The sequence below is a fragment of the Polypterus senegalus genome, chromosome 13 (assembly GCF_016835505.1).
Source record: "Polypterus senegalus isolate Bchr_013 chromosome 13, ASM1683550v1, whole genome shotgun sequence".
Classification (NCBI taxonomy): Eukaryota; Metazoa; Chordata; class Cladistia; order Polypteriformes; family Polypteridae; genus Polypterus; species Polypterus senegalus.
In genome coordinates, this window is record NC_053166.1 from 76,777,635 (window position 1) to 76,788,521 (window position 10,887).

General features: G+C 35.7%; 1 protein-coding gene across 1 annotated transcript in view; it reads left to right on the forward strand.

Annotated features, from left to right (window-relative positions):
* Positions 1–9,227, forward strand: part of LOC120542743 (voltage-dependent L-type calcium channel subunit alpha-1D-like) — a 210,354-nt gene extending 201,127 nt beyond the window's left edge. The window contains exons 44-48 of the mRNA XM_039775380.1: positions 1,576–1,716; positions 2,365–2,525; positions 4,675–4,787; positions 5,019–5,345; positions 6,211–9,227. Coding sequence (XP_039631314.1) covers positions 1,576–1,716; positions 2,365–2,525; positions 4,675–4,787; positions 5,019–5,345; positions 6,211–6,504 — 1,036 coding nt within the window. The 3' untranslated portion in view covers positions 6,505–9,227. The remainder of the gene's footprint in view (positions 1–1,575; positions 1,717–2,364; positions 2,526–4,674; positions 4,788–5,018; positions 5,346–6,210) is intronic.
* Positions 9,228–10,887: the final 1,660 nt, after the last annotated feature.

The window sequence follows — 10,887 nt, forward strand, 5'->3', positions numbered from 1 at the left end:
TAACCAAACACATGTAAGCAGCAGAAACAAGCAACTGTTGTAACTGGTGACATTCCTTATCATGACATTGACTGTTCTTATAGTGTACTGTCCAAAACATTTTCTCAGATTTCACTATTGCCTGCATTATTTCAGAATGACAATCCTATGGGAACAGGCCCATAAGCAAAGAAGAACTTGGCGAAGGTCAGCACATGCCAGTCCATTGCAATTCAGTTAATTCTGACCTAATCCCAGTCCTGATACTGTAGGCAATGGCAAGCAGTCAGTTGTAGACATCATGATAGATGCCATGAATGGTGTTACATTTTTGCAAATGTTGAACCATCACCGGACAGAGGCACTATTTAACAATCCATGGGAGAAACTACAACTCTCTAATGAGAGTAAAATAATTAAATACATGCAGATATGCTGTTGTGAAAGTTAAAGTTGCTTAGTGCCATGCAGGTTTATTGGTTTAAAGGGTTATCACTATCACATGTACAGAGTACAATGAAATTCTTACTTGCATGTGCTAATCAACACATAACACATCACCATTCTCTGGCATCATGATTAGTGAGTATAACAACCGTATATACAAATCTCAGAACACAATTTACAAAACTCTCATTATATCTAGCTTACAACAAATTTTTACATATGCAGCCATTATAACATTTCATATAACATTTGTTAATTTAAAAATAAATGTTAACATAAATTCAAGTTTGTCTAATGCCATTTTGTTGCTTTAGACTAACCATGTAATTGTATATGTTGGTTGCTTTAAATTACAAGCAACATTCTTTGAGTTCTATATAATCCTCGGACAGGGTTTAAAGTCCAAATGTTAATGACACCATCTTACATGGTTCAGTCAGAAAACATATATTGCATTTGGCCACTGAAGACATGAAAGTGTTTTTCTATTTTCCTTTATAATCTGTATTCAGTTTATTTCTACTTTATTATTTTGCATCTACTGTATATGTTATATGTGTATCCCTAAGAAATAAAAAAACACAAAAAATAAGACTATGTGACTTTATTTACTAAATTTAAACAATAATAATTCAACTACAAATAGAGTGTGCCATGTACCAATAGGGGAAAAAACCCAAGTGCAGCACAACCATAGCAGTAGGGATTTAGGTGTAACTTGCTTCATCAAGTAATCTGGAGTATAAATGGCTTTGGACCAAACTCGCAGGTTCTCCTTTTTACAAGCATTGCATAAGATAAGGCTGAATATTCAGTCAAGCATTTAGTAACTACTTCAATATGGCTTTCATAGTTCTCTTTGGAACTTTGATTGGTAAAGTTAATTCCAATGAGTATTTAAAAAAGTGTGTGTCTGGTCATCCATTGTAGTTTATGCGTTGCAGTAGGCACACTATAATTGAGCAAAATAAGCTTTATTTGAATAGATTTTCAGTGGTAAGAAATCACTATTTTTCACCAAGAATATTTGTTTTAATCCCAACCTTTTCATCCTATCATCATTTTGTGGATATTGTTTTCGGTGCAAAACTTAAGACTTAAATGCAAACCCGGTCAAGTGTAATAATACCTCTTGTTAATTTTACCCAGAAGAGACTCCAATGAGGCTTACAGATCAGCAGGACGGCGCAATGAGGTGGTTCTAGAAGAGCCAGGAGAAGAGAGCTATTCTGAGGAGCAAGGTTACTACAGTAGAGAAGAGAACACAGAAAGCACAGCATCACGAGAAAGGTTAAGTGGTTTTCTTTTCTGCAAGGCAGTGTGGTACTCTCTATAATATACTGTTGTGTGAACTTTCAGTAACTACATTTTTACATTGTCCAGCATAACAAGCACAAACAGATTTTTTTTGTAGCACACGGTAATGATATTGTCCAGTAGTTGCTAGGCACTTTCAAAAATCTCCTGGGTGATCTCATAAAGAACTCTGCAGTCAGCCTTATTCCTTGGTAAGACCACCTATGCTGTATTGCTGTTAGGCTCAGTGGTCTCATACAGTTATTCTCACACTTCCTTGTTGTCATACAAGCCCAGGGGATCATAGTGGATGTAATTCTTGTTGTACCTAAATGTGGGCAGACACATTATAACATTAAATTTGGCATGATATACTACTGGCATAAACTGAAGGTTTGGTGGTGTGAAGTAGAGGGAAGATAGAGTTGTATGATTTCATTTAAAAAGAAAGCTAAAATGTAAAAAAAGTGAAGAGATTATATTGTATGACAAACTTTTGTGAGCTGACATTTGTTTTACATTTATAACAAAGAGTAATTTCCTAAAACAGATTAACGTTTAGGGGATTGAATGATTTAGTATTTTCTGTTCTCAATACTGTCTATTTAACTTTTTGATTTGTTTTTCCTTTTTCATTATTAGGCAAATATATCCTGATAACCGTTCCACAGTTCAAGGTCAAGGGGAAGGATTGTACAACACCCAGGCACCAAACGCCACTTATTATGGGGGTCATTACATAAACGGTTATGGTGAAGCTCGAAGAGTAACCAGAAGAAGACTTCTGCCTCCCACTCCTACAGGTTAGTTCTTATAATGCATCTTTAGTCTACATTTTCTAAAAACCAGCTAGCAGTGATTTTTTATAGTAACATTTGGTAATTATTTCTACATCCATCCATTTTCTTATTCTACTTAATCCATTTTTTAGAATCACACTGATCCTGCAAGTGTCAAGTACATGGCAGGAAACAAACCTGAACAGGACACCAGGCCATTGTAGGGGAAAACTAACACGATTCCACACTCACTCTCCAGTTAACCAAGCATATACATCTACGAATATGGAAAGAAACCTAGTGAGGTATATTAGTTAACTTTATAATCCAAAACAAAGTCGCTAAGAAGGGAATATTGTAACAATTAAATTTTTTCATAGATTTGGGTAGGAATCTATTTCAGTTAGGAGCTAAACCACAGTACAGTTACCCTGTGAACATACTGAAATTGGAACCATTATGTTGACTTCAGTTTAGTTCCATCACATAAGCCTACTATGATAAGGTATAGGTTTCCTCACGAGGAAGCCTTTAGAAATAAAATTTTCTGGCTTTTTAGGCACTGCCTTATAACTGTTGTAATGTTGACTTTTCTGCAATATAATACATTCAAGAGGTGCATTAAAGATTATTCTTATGCAAGCAAATTTACTGTTAATAACAATATTTATCGACAGTGAATCTAATGTTTTGTCACAAATATTTCTTATATGAAAACCTCATAATTTGCAGAATAAGATCTTTTCTGAAATTTGGAACTTTCTGCTACACAGATAATCAAGCAGTTCATGTTTCTTCGATATAACAGCAGTGCAGTCCATTCCAAGAAATCCATAGTAAAATAATCTTTAATAGCCATTCTTCCCAAATAAGGCATATGTGAATTGCTCTACAATTCCACTTTACATCCTTGTGACTTTATTATATTACCGCTCACTGAATTATCAACATAGTGCATCTCAGACATTGTGTATTTACTTTTCTTTGGTATAGCAGTCTGCCTGCATGCAGATGAATTGAGATTTTAATCATTGCTATATATGACTACATCATTAAACTACATACAGTACCAGAATTCTCAGAATGTGATCTCAAGATTTGATACATCATACAGTGAAATGATGAAAAAGCCCCATAAAGCAAAACGGGAAAAACTCAAACAGATCACTGGCATTGAAAAAGTCAGACTTCTTACATACTTTTATATGCATAGATGGCTCCAAGGGTGCCTTCTAATACGTTATAGTTAGAATGGGAATGGTAAGGTAGGATACCAGGTCTGTCATTTCCTGGAACTTGTCAGAGTGGAGAACTAGATATGCATCATATCTGAGCTTCCTCGCTTTAACACACTTCAGTTTTTATACATCTGCTTATTGTGCCTTTATTTGCAGCTTGTTATATTTCCAGCATTTTGCATTTTGAATAGATGGTTATGGACCTGTTACTGTTTTATGCTCAGCAAGATGGCTTCCTGGAATCTAAAGCAGAAAACTAAACACTAAGTACAAATTTGAAAATGACATGATGCTTTGAGCATCCATCTTGTTTTCCCCTTGATTTAAAAAAAAAAATGTAGACTTCATTTCATCCATCAACCCACCTATCCCTTTTCTAAATCACTTATCCAGTTTGAGATTCAGGGAGTTCATGCCCAAGCTGACAGCACTGGGGACAACTGGGAGACCATCCCAGGGCACACAAACACACCCTTAATTGCTTGTTTCTGGTGTCAGCTGAGAGTCTATGGAGAACCTTCAACAGTCCCATTCTCCTAATCCCCCATCAATAAAATACACTTTTTCTCCTTTGGATACCTTCTTCTGAAATATGAGAAAATCCTGTTTCTTCACTCCAGTGCAGGCTTTTTACAAATAAAACCAATTTTCCACTTCACTAACTTAATGTCTTATTGGTTGTGCTTTTGGAGAATGAGTCTGGAGCCATCATTGAATAGTTACCCAAATGAATTGTTTGTTCTGCAGATTTTTTTTATTAAAAATGGGTTTCATTTCTTTGCCTCATCTTCATTTCATGCATGTCATTGTTGAGGTTCATTCTAATGAACGTAATATAAATGTGCTGTGGTGACAGAACTTCTACGTAGCAGTCAATGTAATAGAAGCACTGTGTCAAACTTCTTTCAGTTTCTGCATTCTTCATTAATCTGCAGGTCACAAGCCTGCTTTTAACATGCAGTGTTTACGGAGACAAGGCAGTAGTGATGACATTCCCATCCCTGGCACATACCATCAGAACTCACCGCCATGCCGTGCACGCACTCAGGTAAGTGTGCAACTTTTTAACCAGACCAGAATGGGTAAGTATAAAATGGATTTGTTTTGATAATGGACATTTATGATTTAATATCAGGTACAAATGTAACTACAAACACTCCTGGACAATTTATGTGCTTTCTTATATTTTTTAATCTATATTTTACTGTTAGGACTGTAAACTATATTCACAGGATAACTTTAAAATGACCAGCATATTTACCTTTTTACTCCATTTCAGACATATGGCAGCTATGACTCCCGGCGTAGCACTAGTTGCTCCTCTACAGGCTCCTCACACTCATGGGCTACATCAGGACCTCGTAGGGGAAGACTGCTTTATGCTCCCCTTATCCTGGTAGAAGAAGATGGATCAGGGTTATGGGGAGATAAGAAGTCTGGTAGTGCCAGTCTGCCTACAGCAGCATGTCCATCCTGGTATGCCTCAGATGCTACTGGCAATGGAGCACGCCAGCCCTACCATGCTTACACAACTCTGCATGTACCCACGCACCTTCAAAGAGGGTACAGTGAAAAGAGAGGAAGTGCTGACAGTCTTGTGGAAGCTGTGAGTATTTTGACATCCATTTTTCTTTCTTGCATTTAAATATAAATGAATGATTATTATTTATTAGTGTGTGGTAGCACAATTTAACAGCAGTGTAATGCTGCAGAACTTTGGCAAATATAGAGAAACTGTAGTCAGTTAAAGCAAGACAGGCTGAGCACCATATAATAAATCTAAAGCACATAACAGTACAACAATAACACAGCTGAAGAATGACCATATATTAAAATGTAGACAAGTTTTAAAAATAACAACATTACCTAAATAAAGTAAGTACTGTTTATATAACATAGCAGTCTCCTTTGACTGAACTGATATCAAATGCTGACTAGACTATTCCCATGCCATTCAGCACTTCTTACATAGTGATAAGAAATATTCACCAACTTGGTTAATGGGACAATTTTGGCTGTCAGGCTCTAAGTGGTCCAATCAACAACTGAACATTCACTGCTGTATTAACAGGCACAAAGACCGGCATGGAGGGCAAGATCACAGTAATAATTCAAAATTGTGAATGAACTAAAATGATGTTATTTCTAAAATGTTTAGTATATATATTTGATAAAGTGTATATTTTTTATTATTGTAAAAAAATGTTTTATATCAATATCTAATAAGTATATACAGTATATTATATAAAATATTGTTAAATCATGCCTGAATAAAGGCCTTATACTTATCTAATCAGGCATTATGTGATAATTATAAACAGGTAAGTTAAGAATAATTAATTAATTATGTTTAATTATAAACATATGCATAATAATTTGTCATTATTTTTAGTAAAAGTTTTCTTCTGAATCATATACTACACTTCCTGCCTCCATTTCCAACAATCCTTTTACATCGCTCTATTTTCTAGGTCCTAATTTCAGAGGGACTCGGCTTATATGCCAAGGATCCAAAGTTTGTGGCATTTGCCAAAAGGGAGATTGCAGATGCCTGTCACATGACGATTGATGAGATGGAGAGCGCTGCTAGTGATCTTCTAAACCGGAATATGTCATCCAGGAGCACAGGGGGCAACAGTGGAGTTCTTCAGCAAAAGGAAATAGAGCAATCGGGTTTGGGACTCCTTTACAGTGATGAGGAACCAATTCGATGCAAGGAAGAGGAGGATCTGGCTGATGAGATGACTTGTGTTACTTCGTTCTGAAAACTATTGATGAGAGAGAACTTGTGCAGAAAGTGGAATCATTTAAGGACCACTAAAATGGGGCAACAGTGTGCCAAGGCAGTGAGATTTTTAATTATGCTTCTGTTCACAGAGTGGCATATTTTCATTGCTTTAATCAAAGGTTATACTGAAGAAGTAAGGAGACTTCAGGATTGATTTCTAGAACAAGAAGGTGCATGGTGCTCATCATTCCAATGAATAACCTTTAAATAAAAATGGGATCATATTTTTTCAGCTATTTCAACCTTGACTGAACCATTTCATTCACCCTCTGCTTAAAGGGTTTAAGAAAAAATGCCAGAATATTCTTGAGGGGGCAATTCCACAAAATGTTCTAAATCTGCTTGAACAGCTAGTTATCGACTGATACTAAGCCCTTGTGGATCACAGCCAGAGTCACATGAATTTTAGAAATGTAGGGGAATTGTGCTAAGTATTACACCCACTATAATATTCCAAAGGAACGGTGTTGTTAAATTGTTTCATGCTTTTAATACTGCTGTGTAATCATAACTTGTAAATGTATTAACAATGTAAAATAATGCAGATGTGAATTTGAAACTATTATCAGATTATATTTGTATAGAGATAAAACTGTTTTGTATGAAGACTTGTAAATAATGTATCTATGTTTTTATTTGTTAACTTTCTGTGTATTTTTTTTTCTTTTCTTTTTGTTTCAAGTCAAAAGTTTTTATGATCAGGTTCTTGTCTGTTTACGTGATCTCAGTACCAAAAACTGGAGCAGAGCCAAATGTTTCTTGTTAGACCATCTGTTCTGTTAGATTCACAAACAAGCTACTGTGGACACATTAGAATGGGGAGGATTTTCTCTTTAGGTTATGTACAGGAATAAGCATTTAAATTTGTGAGATTCTCCAAAATAATCTTTAATTTTATTTGTTTTTATTAAAGGGCTTCTGGTCTCATGATTTCATATGTATTGGCTTTAGTATCACTTATCATTCATCCACCTTTCTTTTTCTTCTATGTCATTGCTTTTATTAACACTAACCTTGTGTTAACATAAATATTCAAGTTAATGCCCCATCATTTTGTGACCAGCAACATCACAGATTGTTAGACAATTGGCACTGATGTCTTAGTCATAAGTAATTTCACCAGTAATGTCATCAGAGGCCTCATTTACTGTATCTTTTATACTGTGCAATGTCATACCTTAATGTGGCATTCTGTTTAGCACACAACTTTTTAGCAGACATCTTGTATAGTTTAGATGTTTTCAACCAATATTGAATCATCCTGTGGCAAAGATGCTTTCACCTCTAAGAGACTGCTGAGGCAAATATTACATCATTTGTCCTATTCTGTCACTATTATGGCAGGCAGGTTCTCACTAATTTAAGATTTTGCCTTCTTAGTTTCATATTACTAGTGATCTTCTTCATGTCACTCTTAATGCCAACATACTGGTTCTCACTTTACTGTTTCACTTCAAACTACTTGCTTTGACTCTCTAAAAGTGTGTCTTATACAACCAAGGGCTCAGACTGTCTACACAGCTGTTCCACTACCACTGTTGACATGATTTTTTACAATATATTTACAGAACAGAATAACTGGACAGCCACAGTATCACAGATATTCTGGTAAAATGAGCAGGGAAACCAGAAGGCCATCATCTCACTCTGAATGCTTCTGTTAACAGGCATCGGTTACATTGATTTATACAAAGAAATTGACATGACCAAGTGAAACCATTAGAAGAAAAGGACAGCAGTATAAAGCAGTGGCTAGGCCTTTATCCCCAATCTGTCCTTTCACACAAACAGAAGAAAGAATTGTTTCTAGTTCACTTTTAGGTACATTTTATCTCTTCTTACGTTCCTCAAATTACTAAAAAAAACAAACGATAGATGTAACTGTCTCAAAAACCAGAATTGTCTTCAGTGTGCTGTGGTTTGTCCACACCTGGAAATCTGAGCACATCAGACTATACATACAGTACACTAGTTGGCCAGCAATATTAGCTGTGTAGTGTGAATGTAGCACTATATATTTATATATTTTGTATATTTGTAAAAGGTGTAAGTATATTTTATTATTGCTGTTATTATTGTCCCTATTGGTATTGATGGAAGTAATGTTGGCTGAATAATCTTGCAATATTAACATAGACTGATAAAGTTCTTTTACTGAGTAAAAAATGTTTTCTTCTGAATTATCTCTTCTCCTTTTTGAATTATTTATTTTTCATTTCTGTAATGAAATCTACCAATAGACAGAGCTTTCTGTCTGTGTTCTCCAAATTGTCTGTCATACCAAGTCCTACTGTTCTCTCATGTTTTTAGCTCATCTGTGACGTGCACCTGACACAAAAAGGGACCAACTAACCTCCAAAGTTTGTTTTTTAATGGGAGGTAGAAAGAAATGTCAAAACCAGCTATACACCTGTTATTTGTAACCTTTTACCTGTCTCACTGTCTATATTGTACCCCATGTAATCATCCCTTCTATCTTTTATCAATAGGCTGCTTGGTGACTGGGGCCATCTTTTATTTTCACTCTTATACCTCATTCCAGTTCACCATGAATAGAGGACTTTACAAAGCATCCTTGGTATCCTTAAGGGATTGCAGATAGACAAGTAATGATCAATTGTAGCACTGCAACACTAGTAATCAATTATTGGACAGAGACACTGAGTTTAAGCTTTTACTTAAAAATTATATTTATTTGCAGATTAACCAATAGCAGCAAATGTATGTAATATAAAGAATTGTACAACCTACGTGGGCTCATGCAGTCTTCATTCAGTCCCAGATGTCATTTTCTTGATGGTCCAGTTCCTTAGTTACTGATTCTTACTTGAAAAATGAAAAGAAAGATTTCTTGCCAGAGTGAGAGCTCCTTTTCCAAGTTTCCACCAGATAAGCAGCAGATAAAAAGTGTCTGTTTTTACAGTGCAACTACGTTCTTTACAAAGGTCAGTCAATCAACTGCATTGAAAGGATCAATATTGCAACAAAGTACCAATTGAACTAAAGCTAAAAACTGAGAGAACGATTTTGAAAAAAAGTCAAACAATGGCCACACTCTGACTCCTCTTTTTGCCCAAATTAAGTGCCCGTGCCTTTTTCTTGCTAGAAGATCAGACACTTTCTCAAAACACTGAAAATGTTTAACACACCTAAGATCAAGGTCAGTTCCCATGGGAATCAAAAGCTACTTAAAACAGCAAACAGACTTGACAGTACAAAACATTCTAAGGTCCTGCTTTGCCTTTCTACTTTCCCAGAATACGCTACATTCCTGTTCAGCTTGACAAGTCGTTCAGGCCTTTGGCCTGTTTCCTTAAATCTGTTACTTGAAAAGGATAAGGGTTAAGGTTAAATGTTGAAAAGGCTTACCACTACCCCGGTCACTCAGAGCTCAAACCGGTCAGTGGATGGATGGGCCCTGTATGTTGTGTTCTAATTAAACTGGTAAGTGTTGTTTTGATAATATCCTGTACATACAGTAAAGTAAATGATGCAGTTCATACATAGAGGTTAAAGTGCTGTCTGTTCGCATATCCTACTTTATCCACCACTGTCACAGTGTTGCACCATTCTTGGAATGCTTGCCTTGCAGTTGGTAGCAGTTAGCTAAATATATTCATGGTAGAAAATGTTTGCAGAGTACATATACACCATTTTAGCCAAGCCTGCAAGATCAGTCAATCTATTTTCTGAACCTAGTCATTCCATTACAGAATTAATAGATACCAAGAGTGTCGCTAACTTCAACCCAGCCCCGATAATTCCACCACTTTAAGGTATGTGTTAGATGAGACAAAATGGGTACGCAGGGAACAACTGAATGAAGAATAATTTCAGCTCCACATAGACATTGAATGAATGAATCCAAGGTCCTACACACATTGAGGCATCAGCGGTAAACACAATACTACTGTATATACCACCCTTCAAAGATATTATCTATGCAGCTTCTCTGGTTTAAACCTTTGAAAGACATCTGCCAGTTTACACTCATTTCTGCTAAATAAAAGCAACTAACTAAATTGTGAAACAAAATTTATGACAGGTGGAAGTACCACTACTTCATATCAAGCAGATTGAGAAATATCAATAGTAGGAAGATGATTTGTTTCTGCATTTCTTTTCTAAATACACTAGACATACAGTATAAGTGTATTGTCACATACAATTCAGACCACAACCAGTGAGTGGACAATTTACAGTCTACAAATAATCTAATGTAAAGTTCATGTCAGATGTGAGAGGAACACAGAGTACTGATGATGTGTGGAGAACAGGCAAACTCCACAATCACTGAAACTCAAAAAAAAATGTAAGATTTTATTTTTCTATAGTTATCTATCCATTATTCAATGAGATA